The sequence below is a fragment of the Mytilus trossulus genome, chromosome 2 (genome assembly GCF_036588685.1).
Source record: "Mytilus trossulus isolate FHL-02 chromosome 2, PNRI_Mtr1.1.1.hap1, whole genome shotgun sequence".
Classification (NCBI taxonomy): Eukaryota; Metazoa; Mollusca; class Bivalvia; order Mytilida; family Mytilidae; genus Mytilus; species Mytilus trossulus.
This window is the reverse complement of record NC_086374.1, coordinates 24,489,414-24,513,694: the sequence shown is the minus strand read 5'-3', so window position 1 is coordinate 24,513,694 and position 24,281 is coordinate 24,489,414. Positions and strand designations below refer to the sequence as shown.

Sequence of the window (24,281 nt, the reverse complement as noted above, 5' to 3'; positions counted from 1 at the left end):
TATTTAATCCTTGTCCGACGCTGGAATCCGATATTTTTGTTTACATCAGTCTGATGACATTAGGAAGTTACTTGCGCAAACAACCATACACGGGGCGCAAAACTAAATAAAAATCGGGAAAATCTAACATTTTCTTTCCTTTTTGCAATTTCAGGGGTTCTATTACATGAAATACACAGAATATCATACACGAGGCGCAAAACTGACTTGCGCGAGCTTCCATTCCATTGGATAAAACTGTAACGTGATCAATTTCCAATATTAGTTGAAGGTCTTGAAGCTGTCAATCATTTTATTTATATTACAAATTTTATATACCATGTGTCTTACTCATTAACATATTTAAACAAACTCATCCTTCGGATTCGTTTGTTTAAATATGTTAACTCGTAATAAACATGGTATATATAGTACATATCAGCTGCTTGGCATTATATGAAGGCTTTTTGATCTGAACAGAGTGATATAGACAGAGGGACGACCGATAATGGCATATATGTACTATATATACCATGGTTTTTACGAGTTAACATATTTAAACAAACGAATCCGAAGGATGAGTTTGTTTAAATATGTTAATGAGTAAGACACATGGTATATAAAATTTGTAATATAAATAAAATGATTGACAGCTTCAAGACCTTCAACTAATATTGGAAATTGATCACGTTGACAGTGTTATCCAATGAAATGGAAGCTATAGCGCAAGTCACTTTTGCGCCTCTGCTCATGTATGATCTTCTGTGTATTCCATGTATTAGAACCCCTAAATTTGCAAAAATGAAAGAAAATGTCAGATTTTCCCGATTTTTATTAAGTTTTGCGCCCCGTGTATGGTTGTTTGCGCAAGTAATTTCATAATGTCATCAGACTGAGGTAAACAAAAATATCTTATTCCAGTGTCGGACAAGGATTAAATAATTATTCTAATGACGGTAAGATTTGTTTTTTTGTTTTGTTTTCAAGTATCATACAAATTAATCATATTTTACAGAATTTTCATCTCATTGAAAAATGTATATTTATACATTTCTAGTTTTCGTACAAACTGCTTTCTTCCGTTATTTTATTAATTCGATTATTAGATTATTTTTTAAAACACAATGTTAATGAAAAAAACGCTGTATTTAAAGATCTTTAAACAGGAGCGGATCCAGGGATCGTAGATAGTGTTACTGTTTTTTTTAGTTATATTTATTATGATGTAATAATCTTTAGAAGTTTTTATTAACTACCGGAAATCTGAATAATCATTTGGCTTCTAATCTTTTAACATTTCACTTCTAATCTTTTAACATTTCATTTATTGTCTACACCAAAGTTCGGGACGTTTTCCTCTCTTTATCACTCTCCACTGGAAAATCCGCGGTAAACTACTCGGAACCTTCCAAGGGGTTTCCTCATTTTGAACTTTATGGATTGTCCCAATTGACCAATTAAAATACTCGTTTTAAATGAAAGGTCAAGGTATTTACCTTGGCAGCGTGTAATACCGGTTGTATGAATTTCGAATGAAGTGATTTTGTTTATAAACTACTAGTACCTCAAACGCAAGATGTCATCTAAAAAGAGAGTATGCATTGTTGGATCTGGAAATTGGTAGGTGACAAAAAACAAATTTAAGAGTTAAATATATTTCTCGTGGCATAATGAAAAATGCTGAGTGTTGTCTCTCAGTCTCACTCTGGACTTTGCCCTGTCTTATATTTTATCATTTCAATTGTAAAATTTATAGTCCAAATAGTTATGTCGTCAATCAAGTACGTGAATGTTCGTTCTTGTGTCATGGAAGGCTAATTTTATATTTTGCTGTGAAATCTTAGTGTGACAATGAGAAATGACGAGATATATCTGGACCTATAAAATATATCAAAATAGAAAGAAAAAAAACGTAGGCTAGCAACTTAGCACAAGAGCAGACAGCCTTATTAGCTTGAAAGCAACTTTGCTCAGGCATGCGCTTAAAGTTAATCTTCAAAATGTTGTTGGTTTTCTGTAACTAGCTAGAGAAGAAGAAGATTATCAGTACTATATACTATATATAGACAAGTGTTGTCAGATAGAGGTACATATACACTGTACTGGTGGTCGCAATACTTGAATGCAAGTATTAAAGACTATGCTACCAAAGTTTTAGTGTGATTTGTCAATAACTACTATAAAGCTAAAAAAAAATTGGCCATTCATCCATGATGTATGATCATTGTATCTAGCTTAAACTAAAGGTTTGTCCAGTGATTCAGCCTACCTAATAATCCCACCAACATGTACAATTCTAAGAGTAAAATAAAGGGGTAAAATGCAAGTATTGTCCTTAAACTTGTAAACTTTTATTGATATTAAAAATTTGTCAAGGCAAAATTGTGGAAGATTAATTTACATCTAAGCTATTATCTATTATCCTATTGTCTTGAAACCTATCATTCAATGAGAAGAAAATTTCAACAGCAAAAATTGTCAGGAAGATCAATCATAAATATTTATATGCAAATGTAACTGGCATACAAGTATATTATGTATTTCTTTACAGTGCTGGCACACAAAATAAAAAAAATGTACATTTCCAGTAATGTAGTCCATACTGGTTTTCATTTATTGCATTTTCCAATTACAGGCGATCCAAAGTTAAACATAAATCAATATCTTATGACAAATTGTATATGTTTTACATGCCAAGATATTCATTTGCCTACAGTGTCACATGTGTGTCCTATTCGCCTGAGATGTTATGAATGGATGTTTTTCTTATGAAATCTCTTACAGTCTGGAAATGTTCTTAAAAGATCTACACAATGCAAATATGTTTGAAACCATGCAATGTTGTGTTGGATGATCATTTGTTTCCACAAGAAACTTAAAAATTCACTTAAATATTTCAAGAAAAAGACAGGTTTTGAAGTTGTGGCTGAAATCTTGTGCTATCTAACCCAGAAAATATGTACCATATGCATGTCTTCAGACAGAAATTAAAAGGTACATGCACATCCGATTACATGACATAGACATTCAATTTTTTACCTTGGTTTGTTTCGCTTAACTGAGAAGCAACTTTTGTAGATGATGAAACATGCAATAATTCAATATGTTCAGAATAGTAATTCTATTGTAGGGGGTCAGCTATAGCAAAAATTGTTGGTAACAATGTTGTTGAAAAATCCGACAAATTTGAAAGGGAAGTGAAAATGTGGGTGTTTGAAGAAATGATAAATGGCAGAAAGTTAACAGAAATTATAAACCAAGATCATGAAAATGTGAAGTACTTGCCAGGTTTTAAACTTCCAGAGAATGTTGTAAGTATCTTAATATATATGCACTTTGTGTAAACAATAAAAAATACTGTTGTAAAAGGTTGAAAAATTACATCTACTTTAATCTTGGTACAGGCATTGGGTACTGTGAATTCATTTATTTTCACGGGTATCAATTTTCGTGGATTGCTGAAAACTGGCATATTCGTGGATATCTAATTTCGTTGTTTTACAATCTCTGTACACAGAACCTATTGAAAATATGTTATTCGTTGAACACTTGAATTCATGGTTCACCTGTACCCGCTAAATCCACGAAAATTGGTATCCAACGATTAATAATAATGAATCCACAGTAATTAATTTTTGATAAGTTTTTCCCCTTACTGTTATTGATCATAATATCTTGTAATACCCTCTTATATAACTACTGTCAAATTATAATGTGGACAATTATTAACTCAGTGTGAGTTCACCTGGCTTTGAAATTATCAACTAATCTCTTACATTTGAGGTGGGCATGTTACCAGAAGACAACATTGGCAATTGATAAATTTAATGTAAAAAGTCCTTGTGGAGTAAAGGAATGCAAGACATTTGTATTTAAAATACCCTTATACAGATTATCTGATTAGATATTTGCATGCAATAATGTTTTTCTTTGCAGGTTGCCATCCCTGATGTAAAAGATTCTGCAGAAGGAGCAGACATCATAATCTTTGTTCTACCTCATCAGTTTGTTAGAGGAGTATGTAAACAACTTAAAGGAAAAGTCAATGAAGGTGCTATAGCTGTCTCTCTTATCAAGGTAAATATTAACTCAAAATTATGTACTGTTTTTGTAACAAACATATTTTGTTAAAACAGTGCAAACCATATAAACAAGTCTTTGTTTTTGATGATTTAACCAATGTAACTTGGTGGTGAAAAACTTAAACATCAAGGTTATATGGTGTACTCGTAATGGAATATTTTTATACAGATCTGCATCCTGATAAATATGAGTTGTAGTGTGTAAGCAGATTTTACATCTACTTCCTGTTTGCTGATAGTTTTGATATTTTACATTAATTGTACTAGGAGCATTTAGGTCAAAGATTTCTTGGCATTAAAGGGAGTGATTAGTTGCGCTGTATGCTTTAGTATACATAATATCTATTTTCCATTGAATGCAGGGACACAGGTGCTGCCCTGGTATTGGCTTTAGTCTCCTGTTTTATTTGTAAATAGATTAATGATATCTTAATTTTCATTTATTTAAGATTTAGTATAGTAATACAAGCTTGTTTTGTAGGGTTTTGATGTGGCAGAAGGTGGCGGTATTCTACTTATATCCACAGTGATTAGGAACGAGCTAGGAATACCCTGTGCTGCTCTGATGGGAGCAAATATTGCTAATGAAGTGGCCATGGAAAATTACTGTGAAGCTACTATTGGTAAAGTTCTATCTTTTGAAGACATTTGTTATGTATGTATAAAAGACAAAAACAAGGTTTACCAAAAATATTAGAGAGAACTGCATATGAGTCATGACACCAATCTCGTTCACAAAAGTCACATCTTCTAAAAAAAACCACCAAAAAACTCTACAGATTAAATGCTGATATACATTTGTAGACTGTAAAAGAATGGTTTTACAAGCAAGGAAAAGATGCATCTAAATGTTCTCAATCATCAATATGACAGCTGTTAAACTTGTAAATCATGTGATGAGATAATCACCTTGTCCAACATTTTTTTAAAACTGATAACCAAGGGAAATAATCCAATCATTTATGTGTCTGTCCTAAGTTAGAAGCCTGTTGTTGATTTGTTTTAGTTAGTTAATGTCTGTCATACATGTATTTATTTTTCATGAATTATTTTGTTATAAATTAAGCTGTATGACTGCCTATAATTGCTTACATCCTTTTCAATATGTACTTTAGTGGATAATTGTCACTTTGTCAATCATGCCACATCTCAGTATTTTAAATAAAATACATATACATTAGTAAACTCGGCCTCTGAATAAGACAGAATGCACTACTTTAAATCATATTGTATTATAATTTAAATGCAAAAAATAAAATGAAATGGAAAGACGGACCCTACCTACAATATTTGATTTTAAAATGATATAACCTTAAACAGGCATAGATATTTTTTTGCCTTGTGTAAAAGAAATCAGATCTAAATGCAGGTAGTAATCTGTATTGTTTATTTCTCCAGCTTGTTCTAGTAATTTTTTTTCCATATTTACAGGTTGTAGGGACACAAAGTATGGTCCACTACTAAAAGAAATGTTTCAGACAAACTATTTCAGGATTGTTGTGATTGAAGATGAAACTACAGTTGAAGTCTGTGGTGCTTTAAAAGTAGGTATGAGTTTATTAAATGATCATCATACTGATGTATTGTTTAAAAACAAAGTATACACTAGCTTAAGCATAAGCATAGAAAAAAAAATCAGAATAAAACTAACCGCCATGAATTGATTTTGTAAAAAAAATGTGCCGATATAAAAACAAAATCCATGCTGACATTTTTACTGTTTGGAATATGACCATTATGTATGTGTGACCAATTTTAAATATGCAGAAACAGCCAAAAAGAGATTTGGTTCCATATTTTGAGTAAGGCTCAGACAGATATTTTTTTATAATTCTATATTAGAATTTGATTATCACAAAATCTGTAATGTTGTAATACCCACTTAGGCAATGTTTTGGGGGAAATATATACATATAGTATATATTACCCTGTATGTCTATCCATCTATCAGTTTTTCTTGTAAGTGCAACTTCAAATTCGACCAACAGATATTGGTGAAACTTTACTCTGTTGTAGAACAATTCCAAAGGATGTGCTCAAAGTAAAAAAATTTGGTTCTACATAATAAAGGGGAGATAATTCAAATTACTTACTTTAGTATTGCAATTTTCTGTTCACCATTCCTGCGTTAAAGTTGTAATTTAATTTGTTGTGGCTGGGGATTTATTTCAATGAATACATTCTTCTGATAATTTTAGATATAACATACATGTAGATATATATAGTCATTAACTTGTTTGGACTGTTTTTGGAAGAGGGTCTAAATATGTAGATTCTGATGCATTAAGCTTAATCAGGTTTTGTAGTTTAAAGTTATAACAATTTAGGCTCCCACAAATCTTATAAACACTTAAAAGATGGTATTATCTCCCAAATATCAAGTAGTAAATGAGGTCTATTAAAAATTGTTTTATGTTGCTGTGTAGCAGGCATGATATAACTTATAGTTTAATCTATCATTTCAGAACATTGTGGCAGTTGGTGCCGGTTTTGCTGATGGTTTAGGGTATGGAGATAATACTAAGGCAGCTGTGATCAGATTAGGACTTATGGAAATGGTTAAATTCTGTGAAGTTTTTTACCCAGGTATGTAATATGCTCTTGTATTTATTTACATTCGGCCTAGCCAAGATCAGATGTGCATTTTGTGTTTCACATGAAGTCAAAAATGAGTATCACCTCAGGGAAAAACTATTTTGATATTTTGGTTCAAAAATGGTTTAAATTATGAAAAATTGCCATCGTTAGGCTAACACTGGAAGCATTTATATATTTTCATGCAGTTTTTGGAAGAAATATTTAATATTTTTATCAAATAAATGGTTTTTAAAAACTGTATAATTTTCTTTAATGGTTGACTTTAAGACATGGTCACCAGTGTCAGATTTTTGGTCAATGACAAAGACAACAAAATATGTTTAGAATTAATGAATATCAAACATTTTAATTGAAAAAAAATTGACAAGAACATGTTTAACTCACAGTTATTTCAAACAACAGTAGCTTTCTTTGATTATTAATCTTATCTGATAAAACTGTATCTAAACTTATCTATAAATAACAAAACTTCCAAAAAAAACCTTTCTTTTGGTGTATAGAACATTAGAATAACTTGATTCATATTCTTACAATAAGCAATCAAACTTAGCAATACAATTCATATGTTTTGTCTACGGACAAGACATTGTATTCATAATTAATGAAATATGTTATTAAAACCTAATTTTGATATAGCTGAAAGTGTTCTCTTGAGAAAAAAAAACACACACATTTTATCAGGTTTATCTATCAAATGATGCTTAACTTTCAGAAAAATGAAAACAAACACATTTTGATAATGTCTACGGACAAGACATTTTATTGATATTCAATTAAATGCTTTCAAAGATGATTGTTAAAGTTAAGATTAAAAGTTACCAATTAAATTTTAATCTGTGTTTTTAAATTTTGGAAAATATAAAATTGTACCCATAATTCTTTATATATCTCAATAATTTATTGATTAAGCCAAAATGAAGACACATTCTTTTTACTGAAATCCATATATCTGAATGTTTAAAACAATCAAACTATTACTAAAACTCAATTTTGATATAGTTAAATGTGTTCTCTTGAAAAAATAACATGCATGTTACCTTTCAAATTAGGCTGAACTCAAGGAAATTGGATACAAATATATTGTGGTAATGTTTACGGACAAGACAATTTCAGTTGAAAAAAAAATCTGTTAGAACCAGGGCTTCCAAAATTTTTCTGAGCCAGCCGGACATTTTATATCTGATCCGAATTTTAATCCCTAAGACTAAGTCACAAAAGGCAATTATGGTAATCAGATGGCCATCCCAATGAATGACATAAATTTAGATTAAAAACGATATTGAAATTTACTTTGATATGAATTTGATGTTCTGACATAAACTGTTAAAATTGGCATTGCATCATTCAAAGTGTGCACATCAGTGTGTTCATATCTGCATTAGACTCTCTATTTGTGTAAATTGACGTTGTCTAGAACTTTATTTTCGTTTTTAAAGTCACATTTTTCAAAACCGGATGTTGACTTGACAATGGTAAAACATGGACCATAAACGGATACGTAAAATCCGTGTATGTTTCATAGAACGACTGAGCGAAGAAGCACTTTCCACGTTATTTCTTCAACAAAATACTTGAAATGAACGTTAGGTACAGGTATCAATGATAGTTTTAGAATTTTGAAGAAATGTAGGATGCATAATTGAATTTCCCACCTGTGCACATGCGCACACGTGTTCTCGTTCATACAACGTAGTTCTGACGATTTTTTCATGTAAAACCTTTTTAAATGTTTCATCAAATCAAGTTTATAAATGTATTTATTATAAATTTGATCTTTTGGACTAAACCAATTAGAAACAAACCGCTGAAATGTACGAATGTAATTGTGAATGGACCGATTAATTTATACGATGTCCGGTACTGAAATAAGTTTACCTGTCACCTGAACAGGTATAGTTTTCAGCTGTCCAACAACTAATTAGCCTTGATTAAAATTAGAAAGTATTGAAGTAAGGGTTGTTTTGATAGTAATTAATCAACATGTCACTTTTATGACCGGAAATGTATGACTGTTAAAGGCAAAATGTTGGGTCAAAAAGATCGTGAATTATATTAAAATGACCGAAAAAGCCTTGAAAACTAAAAAGTATATGACCGTTTCATGCTTTTCCCAGCCGGTCTTTAACCGGACATTATACAAATGACCGGAATATATGACCGTTTTGGAAGCCCTGGTTAGAACTAATTGTGACTATATTTATGTTGAAAATACTGAGTTTTAATTTGAATAGATAACTTTCATCACCTATAAATAAGATTTAAGTTCAAATAATTGAATTTAATACTTGTTATGTACAAGTGTCTTGTCCGTAGACAATTCCCCGTCTGCTGTTAATACTGAAACACAAAAGATAAAGTTAGAGAGAGAGAATTACTTTTTCTTAATTTGATTTAGTTAATCTTTTAAGGTATGCAGCAATTGGAATCAACAATATTGAAGTAAGATAAGGTATACTTTTTATGACTAATAATCTGCCACTTTTTAAAATCCACTCCTGTGAAGTAATTTTACAAAAATTGAGTACACTTAAATTACCATTTATTTATCAAAAATAAGATATTTCTATGTTTAAACAACACATAGGACTAATTTAGACCCATAAAGCCAAGCAATATTGATAAAAAGACATGTCTACGGACAAGACATGTGTCTACGGACAAGACATTCTGACATATTTTTGAAATTTTTCCTCTATTAATAGATAGTAGAAAAAAATGTTAGTAGTGTTTTCATATCTACAAAAGAACAGGAACTTAGCAATGCAACATTAATGTTATTATACTTCCAGTTTACTAGGGAATGCATGTCTACGGACAAGACATTTTTTCACTTTATTTGTGTATCCAACTTTGATGGCATATATCTCCAGCTAGGGTACTGCAATATTGATATATGAGGTAGTTTTTGATAATGTATATACTAGAAGAGAAAACTTAATACATAATAGCATAAATTTGATTTATTTTTCTCTTTTATCACTACACTGAGTAAGCTAAAAACAAAAGTAAAAAATTTCATAACAAGCACATAGTGTCCAACTTTTTATCCTAACTTTGTAGCCACTGGAGATTTTTTGTTGCAACAACCAGTAAAAGAAAGATGAATAAATTGTCTATAACAGTGAACCAATAATGTAGTTCAAATTAAGTTCACTTAAAAACTATCAATTGATAAAAACAGCGAAATTTTAAATGAAACAATATAACGTGAAATTTTGCCCATTTTAGTGTTTTATTTTAAAACGGTAACACCTATACATGATATTTGATATTCATTGTGTAACCCTACATTCTCTTTATCAGTTCAAAGATTTGTTACTTATTCAAAGGTTATCTTCTTGTCTTTACAAGCCTATAACATAGACCCACTATGAAATGCACATCTGATCTTGGCTAGGCCGATTGCTTGATTGAAATTGAGATAACAAGTAAGATGATTTAGTATCTTACAATGCAGTCTTCATAACTGCGGATTATTATGTCAGTTGTTAGTTAAAGTGAATTAAATTAAAAGTAATGGTATTTTAGATGATATATACCTCCTATAATGGAAATAGGTTATCAAAAATATTGAAGTTCATAGCTCAATAGTAATTGTAGATAACATGGTTTTATGATCAGAACAATTTTATTTACACTCAAGAATCATTACCACTTTGAGGAATTTGGATCTCAATGCTCTCCAACTTCATACTTTATTTGGCTTTTTTTTAATATTTTTTTTTGGATTTGAGCGTCAATGATGAGTCTTTTGTAGACGAAAATTTAGTCCTGGTATCTATGATGAGTTTATTTTATGTGTCGCACCAATATTTATGCTTCAGATTTTATTTGCGTTTTTTAAAGAGAGTTAATGAATTTAAATGTTACAGAAGTCACTATTAACACCTACATAAAATAAATCAAAGTGCTGACCTTAGTAGGATAGTTTACTGTTGATCATTGACCTTTAGCATGAGGTCAAGGTCAAACTAACTTTTATAGACATTCATGTATACTGTGCAATAACTGAGAAGAAATATAGCTGACATATTCTTCAATAATTTGACAAACTGCTGAAAGCAGGAAAAATTCATGTTAAGCATAAATTTGACAATGAAATAAGGCAAAAAGATGTATACAAATTGATTTCATAGACCAAAAATAATTAAACTTTAGCTGAAAATAAGTAAGAAGTTAAGTTCTATAACTTCAACTGCTCAAAATGCAGATAACTCCTGTTACAGCTTACAAAGATTTTTTAGATCTTAAATAAAGTTGAATCATATTTAGAATATTACATTTCGGTGCCTCTTGATAATCATATTCAAATTACCAGCATTATTTTATGCTGAATTTTGAACATGAAAAGCGATAATGTCAATACTAAATTATGATCAAGCTTATCTTAAATTACTTGATGTTTCTGGGTTGTGCACAATTTCTTTCCACAATGGAAAAATGATTAAATCTGCATTTAAAGAATAATAGAATCTTATCTTTGAATGCAGAAAGTGTTTGACAATGCATTTACAATAGTTTTACAATAAAGTAATGTTACTGAACTATTATATTACTTCTAATCAAGCTACTGATTCAAGTAAGTATTCTTGCACATTTAATTGGTTCAATAAAAGTAGAATGGGATTTATTCTGTTCGTTACCATTCTAAATGATGGCCACCATACCACATATCCTTATGTTTATATTGCTTGTATTAACATGCATGATTTACAATTTAGAATTTGTATTAATTTTTAAATTAACATTGCCTCACAGCATTTTATGAGTAGCTGAGCAGTATATTTGCTGCAATGGAGTTGGAGTATATTTCTCTACTTTATAGCTTTAGCTTCCATGTAGGTTCTTCATATATTATCTGATGAAGCTTTGCACAATGCTTGGTGACAAATAGTAACTCTAATAAGAGAAAGGTGAGGAAGCATGGTGAATGAAAAAAGAAAGTTTTTTTTATGAGAAATTTAGATTGAAAGCATGATGAAAGAAATCAAATAATAGTTCTTTTTGTTTTTAAATGCTTGAAAGAAATTTCTCAGTCCAAATTTTGAAGAACAACTTTAAAGAGAGGCAGGAGTTGAACCTATTCTTTTTATTGATTGGTACTGCCAATATAAAAAAAAAAGATGTTTTATAACTTAAAATCAGAACGCAAGTTTTCTCAAGAATAATGATTAGTATTGTAAAGGTCACACAATATGGAAGGAAAAGAAATAAAACCTTGTCTATAATATCTATTATCACAATTTTGCATGCTTTTTACATAAAACTTCTACAGAAATAAGTTATATAATTCACACTCAAGTTATGTAAGTTCTCACTGTAAGTGTTTCTCTTAGTAAGAAATACCTATTTTCAGACAATGCATGATCTTGAAATACTGGTTGTTGTGAATTTGTGAAGTTTCAGTTCAGGCTGTTTTATATTCTTTTATTTGGTAAATGTTTAAGTGTCATTTTATGTAACTATAGGCCTGCAAGGTCTTCACATGCTGAAGTCCTTGTATAGCATTGACTTAAATTCAAACTAAGAAAATATTAAAGACATTTTTGAGTTTATAGTTATTTCTTGCAGAGCTATTATTATTAACATGTTCAAAACACTGGTCTTTGCAAACATTTAATACCTCCTTATGTTTTATATGTAGTTCTAAGATCCTTTTCATTTCAAAAGAGCACTTACATGTATGGTTGAGCTCATTCCTTTGACTCAATTATAAGTAATAGCAACATACATGTCCAATATCATTTCATACAGATTTTTTGTTAAAATATCGTTTAATCCCTCATTTTGAGACACAGTAGAGAAACTGACTCAGATATACATGGTAAGTCTTGTATCCATAAATCATTAAATGAACCATAAGAAATTATCTAAAAATGTTTAATATTGATCAGCTTTGTTATGTGTAAAGAACAAGTCAATTGATTATTCCTACCCTAAAAGGAGATATATACAACAGTTGAAGCTGTATCAGTATTTTATATGATTTTAAGCATTTAACATGATCAAATTGAATATTGGTAAGTCTTATATTGCAGAGTCTCAACAAGGGACATTTTTGGAAAGTTGTGGAGTAGCTGACTTAGTTACAACATGTTATGGAGGTAGAAACAGAAAAGTAGCAGAAGCATTTGTTAAAACAGGAAAGGTATGTAAGACAAATCAAGTTTTAGAAATGAAATACACAAATTGACTCAAAAAAACACAATGGGATCGTGAGAATAAAAACTAGTAAAAAATATGCAGAATCAGTATTTCAGATTGTATGTCCTATCACCCAGTAGTCATGGCATACAGTATACCATATGTTATATAAAAGAGGGATATGTATGCCTGTCATTCTTATCCTTAGTGTAAATGTGCAGTTTTTTGTAACATTAGCTACAATTTAGATAACTATATTCATTTTATAATGACTTTTTTATCTTTTGATAAGTTCAAAGACAATTAAACTCTTAAAATAGAAACAGTTCTTCATATTGATTGTAACACATATTCATTATGATTTAGATTTGAGTCTTTTTCATATATATATATACATAAAGAGAAAATGACTGCATAGGTTTTGGAAAGCAGAATCAGTTACGATCTATGTTTTTTGCAGAGTATAGAAGAATTAGAAAAAGAAATGTTGAACGGTCAGAAGTTACAAGGTCCACCTACAGCATTTGAAGTGAATTACATGTTAAAAAATAAAAACATGGAGGAGAGGTTAGTTTATGTGGTAACTTGGATTCATCAATGATTTGTGACAATTTGCCGAGATAGAAATAAGTGTTCACAACATTGACATTTATATAAACTGTAATGTTTATGGTAAGGTACTTTTCATAGATAGATGAACCTCTCATTTTCTATCTATTAATTCATTATTCTATTAATTTTACCATCGACCCAAAAGGATGGGAGAAAGGATAGGGAATAGTGTCTGTTTATCCATTCAATAAAATCTTGGTCACAATTTAGAGCTTTCTAAATAACGGATAAAAGCTTCATGTGAACAATCTATGCTATGTAATGCATTTGCAGATTCATCACTCATCCACTAAATGTTCAACAAATACTCTAACACATAATAGGCTTGTATAAAATAAAATTAGGAATTAGATATCAGACCTTTTTATAATTGGTTATTAAGCTTCATGTGACCAATTAAGCATGGTTGTTCATTTTGACATCCTGGGCTAATCTACTATCTTTATACTTTTATACATGTATATTCATTCACACAATGTCCATGTAAGAGAAAAGATTACTAGGGGCACCTCCTTTGTTCTTAAATGCCATGTTTTATGCCATGGGATATGTTTTGACATCCATGGCTTATCAACTTCCTGTTTACAGAATACTTCATGGTGAATAATAGCTCCAAGTCACCTTTCCTCCATTGAATTTTTTTTTTGCATTCTTGATTCGCATAGGATTTTTTTTATAAAAAGCTAAACATATGCTTTAAAGTATTAAAGCATTGCGAAAAATAACTATTTCATCAAATAAATTTAAGTCGGATATTCCTATGATATTCCTTTTCATATTGGATACAAATTTTATTAAGTCAACTGCAGACACTTTGTAGTCAAAGTGTTTCAACTGAGGTACTACACAGGCGTCAAAAGGCGTCATTATGGAGTAAGGGGGGTGGCGTCAAAAGGCGTCATTATGGAGGAAAGGGTTATATAGTAATTCGTATGCAAACACATAAATTTTTCAAAATTACGTAAATATAGCAACATTGTCTCTCCTCCATAACATAGACATAAAAAAGAACACTGACCTTATAGTCATATGAATGACTGGTAAAAAATAATGTTTATCCAATTCTTGAAAATGCATGTATATCATAAACTTACTCTTATGTGCAAGATTTTGTCCTTTTTTACGCATTTTAATCGTATAATCGTCAAATTTAGTCTCTCAGTCTGTTGTGATAAGAAAATATGGCAGCTAAGCAATTGTCATGCTTTGAAGACATAGTTTACTGATTACCTTATAGTAAACAACCAACAAAGAAGCATTGGTATTGAACACGTGTCTAACTGGAAGCTAACAATTAAAAAAAAAAGAAGAAAATTCTTCTTAATTTGGACAAATTATAGAATTTTCTTTAGAAAAAAGTATATATATACACAAGTTTCATAATGAAATCTAGCCATTTAGTTATAAAAACATATGCATCATTTTTTATTTTCTTTGAAGTTTCATATGACTCTTTCTTTATTTTGCAGGTTTCCATTATTTACAGCTATCCATAGAATATGTAAAAAAGAGACGGATGTTAAACAATTTATGGACTGTCTGAAGAACCATCCAGAACATATGTGATTATCAAGAGATTGCTTCGGCTAAAGGGGGATACTTAGGAGAGTTTTCTGGGATTGTATATGCATTTTCAGCAATTTTTATTGGCTCATTCAGAAAAATGTCAGGGTACTTTATAACTTCTTCAGCAAATTTTGTATTACGCAAAGGGTTGTCAATGAAAAAAAAAATACATCACAATTTTTTTACGCAAAGGGTAGTCAATGAAAAAAAAAACCACTTGTAATCATAAATATATGTAAACTTCTGAATTGCAGGCAAAACAAAAAACAGAAGAAACATATGTTGTATAGGAAACAATTAGTATGAAAATAACTACTGTTATAACTTGTGTCGCTTTTGTATTATGTAACCAAATAAAATATTTTCCATTTTGGGTTTTAAGAGCTTCAGTCTTTTAATATAATCATTGTGCCATAAACGTGGGTAGGAATGGTAAATTCAATGGGATAAAAGTAGTAATGAATTTATTGTACATATAAACAGTTAAGTTATTGGGGATTTTTTTATTTTGTTTATTTTGACATTATATATCCAGGAAACAATGATTTACTTCTATATCATTTTCATTCAGCACTAACTTGCTTTAGACAACTGCTACATAAATGTTATGTAAAAATCTTGTTTACACTCTCAATCATTGTTTTGTTATAACTTAATGTGTATTTATTATATATTTTTAATTGTGTTAGAATGATAATAGTTTTGCGGATCTGATGAATTTACAGCATTATTTATATAGGTTCTTTTGAAATTTGATAACTTCATTGAGTACCTGAATATTTGCATAAAATTTTATTGAAGAATGGATCAATTTTAATGTGATTTTACTCTTGTACACTCTCAAGTTTGTAAAGTTCCATAAACTAATATATAGTTATATATAGTCGTGTATACTTGAATGTGTAATAAAAATTTATGCATGTTAAACAATTCTTGCAGTACTGAAAACTAAATAGCCAAATATTTGAAATAATAGTCATACATTGCCTTGAAATCCAAACTTCAATTGAATTATTACATATATTTAGTAACCAAAATATTAAACCTTGCTTGTTCATTAATAGAACCTTGCTTGTTCATTATTAAACAAACAAAAAAAAATGTTTTGTTTGCAGAAAAATGCAATCATGTTTTCTAGGTCTACTGTTCAAATGTACCCGGTATTTGATAACTCTAGTCCCATGCATTATGACAGACAGAAAAAAACTAATATATTTAATATTTGTCATATAACCCTTTCCTCCATTGAATTTTTTTTTTTGCATACTTGATTCGCATAGGATTTTTTTGATAAAATGCTGAACTTATGCTTTGAAGTATTAAGGCATTGTGAAAAACAACTATTTCATCAAATAAATTTAAGTCAGATATTCCTATGATATTCCTTTTCATATTGGAAACAAACTTTATTAAGTCAACTGCAGACACTTTGAAGTCAAAGTGTTTCAACTGAGGTACTACACAGGCGTCAAAAGGCGTTATTATGGAGTAAGGGGGGTGGCGTCATAAGGCGTCATTATGGAGGAAAAGGATATTTTTTTCAGGTGTAACAATTATACTGCAGTGTAATGATTGTAGATCATGACATACTTTATTACTTTCAGTCAATTGTCAATCAAATACATTTATGATCTTTTTTTCTTTTTTTGAAATAAAAATTATAAATCAGTGAAATCTTACCCTTACTTGTTAGTTGGTACGAAAAACTTAAAAACATTTTTACATGTCTATATAAACTAGATGTGTCAAAATGAGACGAATGGGCCTGTCTCAAAATGTTTAAAAACAGCAATTTCAACAACACATGTGGACACAAACATGATGTAGCTCAAAATCTGAGCCGAACAAAACGATCTGTAACTCAGTTAACTCACATACCAAAAATCAGTCCAATATCTCTGATATTCTACAATTTATCAAAGTCCAAAGCCTGTAATTTCGGCAAAGATTAACAGCAAGGAACGAAACTTAAACTTTATCTGTAACTCATAATGATTACCTTACATACCAAAAATCTGCCAAATATCTCAAGGCATTTAGAAAAAACTCTGTATAATGGTTTGTTGCAGAATGACAGAATTACGGACAAGGGTAAAACTATATGGCACCAACAACTTTGTGGTATTATTGCCAATGAGACAACTCTCTACAAGAGACCAAAATAACACAGAAAATAACAGCTATAGGTCACTGTACTGCCTTCAACAATGAGCAAAGTCCACACCACAGTCAGCTTATAAAAAACACGAAATCTCAAATGTAAATAACTTTCAATCCAGAAAACTAACAGCCTAATTAATGTTAAAAAAATTGACAATGAACGAAAAAAACATGTAGCACAGAAACAAATGACAAGCATGTGCCTTGTAAAATATTTAGTGGCCTCGGCTGGTCTATGTGGGTTGTCTACTGTATCACAATACAAATGCAGTGGATATAAAATTTAAGCCAACAGTACAGCCTGCAACAATGAGAAAACCCTAAACTCTAAAGTCTGCTATTAAAAGGACCAAACAAAAAAATATGAATCAATTCAGTATGACAAACTAATGGCCTAATTTATAACTAAACAGTTTACGAAAAACAAATATGACAGACATGAAGAAATTCACTGAACTTTAGGCCTCTGACTTTATACAAGCATGTAAAGAATGTTGCTTGGTTTAACATGTTTGTAAGTGCCAACCCTTTTATTAACCTGAGACTGTGTTGTGACAGCATAAAACAAGAATACACAAAACATGAATAAAAGGACCAGCAAAAAATGACAACTACTAAAATGCTTGCTCCTGACTTGATTGTAGCGCTAATTTTAAATAAAAGTCTGAAGCACTATATACTTAGTACTGGATTTCAACTAGTAATTTTTCAGAAAGGATTGATGAGAAATATAATGGGATATGAGCAGTGTTAGTACATGGGGAGATGGAGGAGTTGCACAATTAAGTTTTATAAATATAACAGATTGCAGACATTTCAACGGTTGTATTTGATAGTTTACAGGCTGTAGCTCCCATCTTGGTTGCTTAGATCATTTCCAAGACTGGTGGTCTGTCCCCATTTTCGTAACGCTTATATGTCAAAGTAGTTTCAAATATTCATTACAGTGTATAAGCTTTAAAAAAATTTTGCTGTTTTGATTTCAATACTTGTAGTGATGAGGTAAATTTTGTCTCTCAAAGTCAATGTTCCTTTATTGCTGTTAGTCGCCTCCCCTATTGTTTTTTGTCTCCCAATCATGTGGCAAGTTGTCAATTTCTGATAAATTAAACACCTAAACATGTAAATTTAGCATTTACCCATCAACTTTGAATAAGAGGTCAAGGTCAGATGAACATGATTACATTGCAATCATTCTATATACTAAATGTAATTGACCATAGCTTATTGCATCTGAGAAAGAGCTATTATAACTTAAACCTGAACTTTGTCCAAGGAACCAATCGGTCAGATTGTGAGCTTAAAAATGAGTTCCAAGTTGACCTTGCCAAACAAACAATTATATCGTTTACCAATCACCTTTTGCTCAAATTGAGAAACAAACCTAATTCTTAAAAATAATAAATAACATTGATCAATGAACCATGAGTCAGGTCAACATCATGTGACCCTTTGACACACACATATACCTTGCAATGATTCTATATACACGTACCAAAAAATATAGTTATCACATTACTCCGGAGACTGTGTTAAAAAACTATAAAGGTTTGTGAACCATGCACATGAGACAGCATAAGGCATATACCACTGGTAACTAGTTCAACAAAATAACAATAATGCTTTACACAAAGTTTATGCTGTCATCACAAGATAAGAATCCCAATGTCTGGAATTCTGTGACACTCAATGCAGGCAAGACAAAAATAAAACTATTGCAGATATTATAATTTTATTGAGTTATCATTCATTTACCAGTAAATGATTTTTCAATTGTGTTTTTAACATGATTTCTAGAAAGAGAACAATAAATAATACATATATGTGCGTAATTATATAGAAGGAAAAAAAATTATGAGGCAAAATTTAGTTACCAAGAAATTGTTTTTTAGACATCAATCTTGATTTTTGTGCATATACCTTTTTCAGTCTTTACTGTGACAAGTGTTTTACTAGATAAATATATTTGCAACGATTAAAAATAAGAATAAAACAGTTATTTCAAAAGCTGAAAAATTTTGAAAATGAAAAAGAAATTTGAATTCATTGTGTTGTCATTAATAGATCACTGGTTGGATTGGGGTGTTATATATTTAAATTTTTGAATTAGTGATTCTATAACTATAACATTGTTTACACAGCAATAATTAAAAAAAATTATTTTATTGTTCCTTTAAAAATCTTCAACATTAAATGTAAATGGCCTTTAAATTATTGGTTTAAAAATGAACTTTCTTTGTAGGTTTTAACCAAAAAAAAATCAGAATATGTTAAAATAATTTATTACAGACTGAACTACTAATTCGGGCTGGTTAAAAAAGTACACTGTCAAAATGTATTCGGTACAGAACCACCAATTCAGGCCTGGTCATAAATAACATAGGGAACTGTATAAGTTACAGAGCAACTAATTTGGGCCTGGTCATAAAGAATATACATGTACAAGAAAGTAGAACATATTATATATGAACAAAATAGTTCTTATGCATAGCTGTAACTTAGTCAAAATGTAACAGATTCAGTTAATCCTGTATCAAATGAATCAGGCTATGAATTAGTGGTTTTATTCCATAAGTGTTGAATATTATTTACAATTCTGGTTTATGGACAAAATAAATTCAATAACAAACTCAACAGAAGTATAACTTTCATGGTAAACATTTCAAATAAGTTTTTTTTTTATTTTCTTGATGCATATTACTCCTGTCCAGCAGAAGAAATTAAAAAAACCAGTTGATATATAAAAAGCTTTTAGTATGCATACTGTAAATGAGATTGTGGACCATTGACTGCATTCTATTGATTAATACTGATTATTATCCACTGTACATGATTAGGTTTTACTGTAATGCATATGTTACATACAAGTACATTGTTTTGTACTTATAACAATATAAACAATAAATACATAATCAAACTCTACAAATTCACATACTTTATTGTACACAAGTGAGAAAAAAACCACCATTTTTCATTGTTCAGGACAAACTTGTCTTTAGTATATAGAGTCAATTAAATCAAATGGCAGACTATAATTATCCATACTAAGCAATGTTAAGAGTAGTGCATGTTAAAAGTCTATGCATCATATAACCATATTGGTAGCTATATAAGAAACAAGAGGCTCTCAAGAGCCTGAATCGCTCACCTGTATTTCAGATAAGAAGATTTTTAAATGTTAGCAAACTTGATAAACAAATTGTGTAAAATTGTCTTTAAAGCGCAATAACTCCTTAATGGTGCAATTGACAATTATGGTCCTTTAACTTTTTTGTAGATCTTACTTTGCTGAACATTATTGCTGTTTACAATTTATATCTATGTATAATAATATTCAAGATAATAACAAAAACTGCAAAATTTCCTTAAACTACCAATTTAGTGGCAGCAACCCAAGAGTGGGTTGTTCGATTCGTCTGAAAATTTCAGAGCTGATCAATTTTGACCAATTGAAGATTTTCACCCCATGTCAGACTTGCTCTAAAAGATTAATTTTTGAGTTATAAGCCAAAAATTGCATTTGACCCTTTTGTTCTATTTTTAGCCATGGTGGCCATGTTTGTCAATGGATCAAAATTTCGGATACAATTTGTAAACAAGATGCCCTAAGAAACATGAAGTTAAAGTTTGAAGGTATTTGGCCTAGTAGTTTCAGAGGAGAAGATTTTTAAAATAGTTTACGACAACAGACGATGACTGTAACAGACGACGACGGACACCAAGTGATGGCATAAGCTCACATGGGGCCCTATAAGCTAAAAAGGGGGTGTTTCCTCCAAAATCTAAATTAGCCTTTAAAAAAAAAACCAAAAAAAACTGTACATGAAATAAACGAAAGAAGTTTTTGCTGAACATTCAATAGCAGGGCATTTCACCCTTAATACAAGCTCTTGGTATTTTGGTATGAAATTTATTGTGAAAAGATTTCAAATAGATGATGCTACACGAACAGATTTTTTTGTATATAAAAAAAACCAAAGAATTGGTCAATGATACAGGAAGGAGTAATGGGTTATTTTCCTGCAACAGTTTTACTATTTTTAATTCACCTGTTTTCAAGTTCACACTTTCGTCCCTTTTTACAAACCTCATAGCTAGTGATATATGAACAAGATTTACAAAAACTATAAAGACTAATATTTTGAGTAAAACATTACCTTCTTCAAAACTATTTTATTTAATTGCAATACTGATGTACAAATTGTTTTGGTTTTAACATATATGCTAAATAAAACTTAGTTGACTTGTATAAAAGAAAATAGTAAACTGTATAAGGTACAGTATTAACTATAGTGCACACATTGACTACCATGATGTAAGGAATGACTGACAATTAAAAGTTTTGGTCATTAACTCATATAATAGTTGCAAAAATGTAGGGACTTGTTATTTTTATTCACCATTATGCTTTATGCTTTTAACAAATGCAATTGATAACAAGAGGCTCTCAAGAGCCAGAATCGCATACCTTAACTTTTTTGGTTAAATCTCTCATCAACGATTATTTTGGCTTTTCAATTTATTTAAATGTTCTTTGAATCGTCCTATTTTCTTCAAAAGCAAAAAAAAAAAATCATTTTCTCCTATGTTCTATTTTAGCCATAGGAGCTATGTTTCTTGACAGACAAGGAAATAAAATATAAAAATTTGTACTAGATACTCTGAAACTCATTTAGCCTAAGTTTGGCTGAAATTGATACAGCAGTTTCAAAGGAGAAGATTTTTAAAAGTAAGTCAACATGATGAACAAATTGTGAAAAAAGTCTTTAAAGGGCAATAACCCCGTCAATTGACAATTTTGGTCAAATTGACTTATTTGTAGATCTTACTTTGCTTAACATTTTTGCTATAACAGTTTATCTGTATCTATAATAAAATTCAAGATAACCAAAAACTGCAAAATTTCTTTAAAATCATCAATTCAGGGGCATTATACCTGAAAAACCAGTTACCCAATTCGGCTGAAAATTTCAGAACAGGTAGACCTTGACCTAATAAACACTTTAATATCTTTGTCTTATTTGCTCTAAATGCTGGAGTTTTTGAGATATAAGCCAAAAACTGCATTTTACCCTGTGTTCTATTTTTAGCCATGACGGCCATGTTTTTTGACGAAATAGAAAATAAAACACAACCTTTATTTTATACACCCTACTGATCATTCAGTTGAAGTTTGGTTGAATTTGGTTGAGTAGTTTTAGAGGAGAAGATTTTTTAAAGTTAGCAAATATGATGAACAAATTGTGAAAAATTGTCATTAAAGGACAATAACCCCTTAAGGGGTCAATTGACAATTTTGGTCATATTAACTTATTTGTAGATCTTACTTTGCTGATCATTTTTGCTGTTTACAGTTTATCTTTATCTATAATAATATTCAAGATAATGACCAAAAACTAAAATTTCCTTAAAATTACCAATTTAGTGGCAGCAACCGAACAATGGGTTGTTTGATTCATCTGAAAATTTCAGGGCTGATAGATCTTGACCTAATGAACATTTTTCGCTCCTTGTCAGATTTGCTCTAAATGCTTTCGTTTTTGAGATATAAGCCAAAAACTGCATTTGACCCCTATGTTCTATTTTTAGCAATGGCGACCATCTTTGTTGATAGATCAAAACTTCTGATACAATTTATAAACTAGATATCCTAAGGAACATTCAGTTAAAGTTTGGAAGTATTTGGCCTAGTAGTTTCAGAGGAGAAGATTCTTGAAATAGTTTATGACGACAGACGACGGAAGCCAAGTGATGGCATAAGCTCACCTGGCCCGAAGGTGATAAAAATGATAAAATAGTAAATAGATATATAATAGTTAACTATAAAATATTTTATTACAGAAGTAACCATAGAAAACTCATAAAAAATCATGTTTCCTTAAAATTTATTTCCTCCACTGTAGTTTAGAAATTTTACATGGAAGAAAATATATGCAGCATTCTGTTTCTATATTCAAAAATACAAATAATATAACTATTTTAAACTCAACAAACTTTAAAGATATTGAAAATATAAAGTTTAGTACATATATTACTAATATATTTTCAGTTATGAAAATAAGTCTTAATCTGAAAACAAACAGGCCATGATAAATATCTTTCTAAATTCTAATTCAGCATCATTTGTAATGTTAATTTTAATTGGAAAATGTCACCAATTTTCATGACACCAATTCATGTTTCTAACTTTGTTTTTTATTAAGAAGATTCATCAGCAAATATTAATTCAAGTTATGTAAGAATGACCTTGGGGTTTCAGGATTGCCCAAAGAAAGACCTTCTGAAGGTCGGTCTTTCATTTGATCAATAATGACACTCCTCAGTGTGTTCTACAACAAGAACCAGATGCTCCGCAGGGCGTAGCTTTATACGACCGCAGAGGTTGAACCCTGAACGGTTGGGGCAAGTATGGACACAACATTCAAGCTGGATTCCGCTCTAAATTTGGATTGTGATTAAATAGTTGACACAGCATAGGTTTCTGACACAGAATGAATGTATTCAAATGAACTTAAAATTTTTGTTTTCTCTTAGAGCAATTCACTATGCTGTTGAATATTAATCCTCTCAAAAAAATGTTTGAAGAAATTTTCTTTTTATTTATGAAATTTCAAATGAGAAAAATTGAACCCAATTTTTTAATCACATCCCCCTTTCCCTTATTCCAAAACTAATTTCAATTAAAATATTCTAATGGAGTTTGCAACAATTACTACTCATTTAAATACATCATAAAATATTAAGATGTAAAAAAACTGCTTGTTATCACTGAATGGTAAAGATTATTTAAATTTATCAGTTGGTAGTAAAAAGTGAATATACATTGTATATTGTATATAACAAAGATTTAAGTTGATTCTGGACAAAGAAAGATAACTCCAATTAAAAAAAATTCTTGCAGATATTTCTTGCTTACTATACTGGACAAAGAAAGATAACTCTTAATTAAAAAAAATTTGCAATTTCACAATATTGTGAAATTAGATATTTCTTGCCATTGCACAATACTGTGCAATTGAAAAGACTTGCTATTGCACAATACTTAATATAATAATTTTGGACCTCGATTTGGACCAACTTGAAAACTGGGCCCATAATCAAAAATCTAAGTACATGTTTAGATTCAGCATATCAAAGAGG

At 30.2% G+C, this 24,281-nt stretch overlaps 1 protein-coding gene across 2 annotated transcripts; it reads left to right on the top strand.

Moving 5' to 3' along the window:
- The first annotated feature begins 1,441 nt into the window (after positions 1-1,441).
- On the top strand, positions 1,442-16,655 carry LOC134706810 (glycerol-3-phosphate dehydrogenase [NAD(+)], cytoplasmic-like). 2 transcript variants are annotated; one of them, XM_063566104.1, is made up of 10 exons: positions 1,442-1,599; positions 3,110-3,290; positions 3,916-4,056; positions 4,543-4,684; positions 5,493-5,605; positions 6,527-6,647; positions 11,227-11,238; positions 12,698-12,807; positions 13,264-13,370; positions 14,885-16,655. In XM_063566104.1, the coding sequence occupies exons 1-10, from the start codon at positions 1,556-1,558 to the stop codon at positions 14,979-14,981; spliced, it is 1,068 nt and encodes a 355-aa protein (XP_063422174.1). In that variant the 5' UTR covers positions 1,442-1,555; the 3' UTR covers positions 14,982-16,655. The 2 variants fall into 2 exon arrangements, with proteins under 2 accessions (XP_063422174.1, XP_063422175.1); XM_063566105.1 differs by lacking the exon at positions 11,227-11,238.
- The last annotated feature ends 7,626 nt before the right edge of the window (positions 16,656-24,281 follow it).

Excerpts from the sequence above, each read along its gene's own strand:
- LOC134706810 (XM_063566104.1), top strand. The coding sequence starts at position 1,556 with ATGTCATCTAAAAAGAGAGTATGCATTGTTGGATCTGGAAATTG. Across the intron at positions 3,291-3,915 it reads TTAAACTTCCAGAGAATGTT|GTTGCCATCCCTGATGTAAA; the intron begins GTAAGTATCTTA and ends TTTTCTTTGCAG. Across the intron at positions 4,057-4,542 it reads TAGCTGTCTCTCTTATCAAG|GGTTTTGATGTGGCAGAAGG; the intron begins GTAAATATTAAC and ends CTTGTTTTGTAG.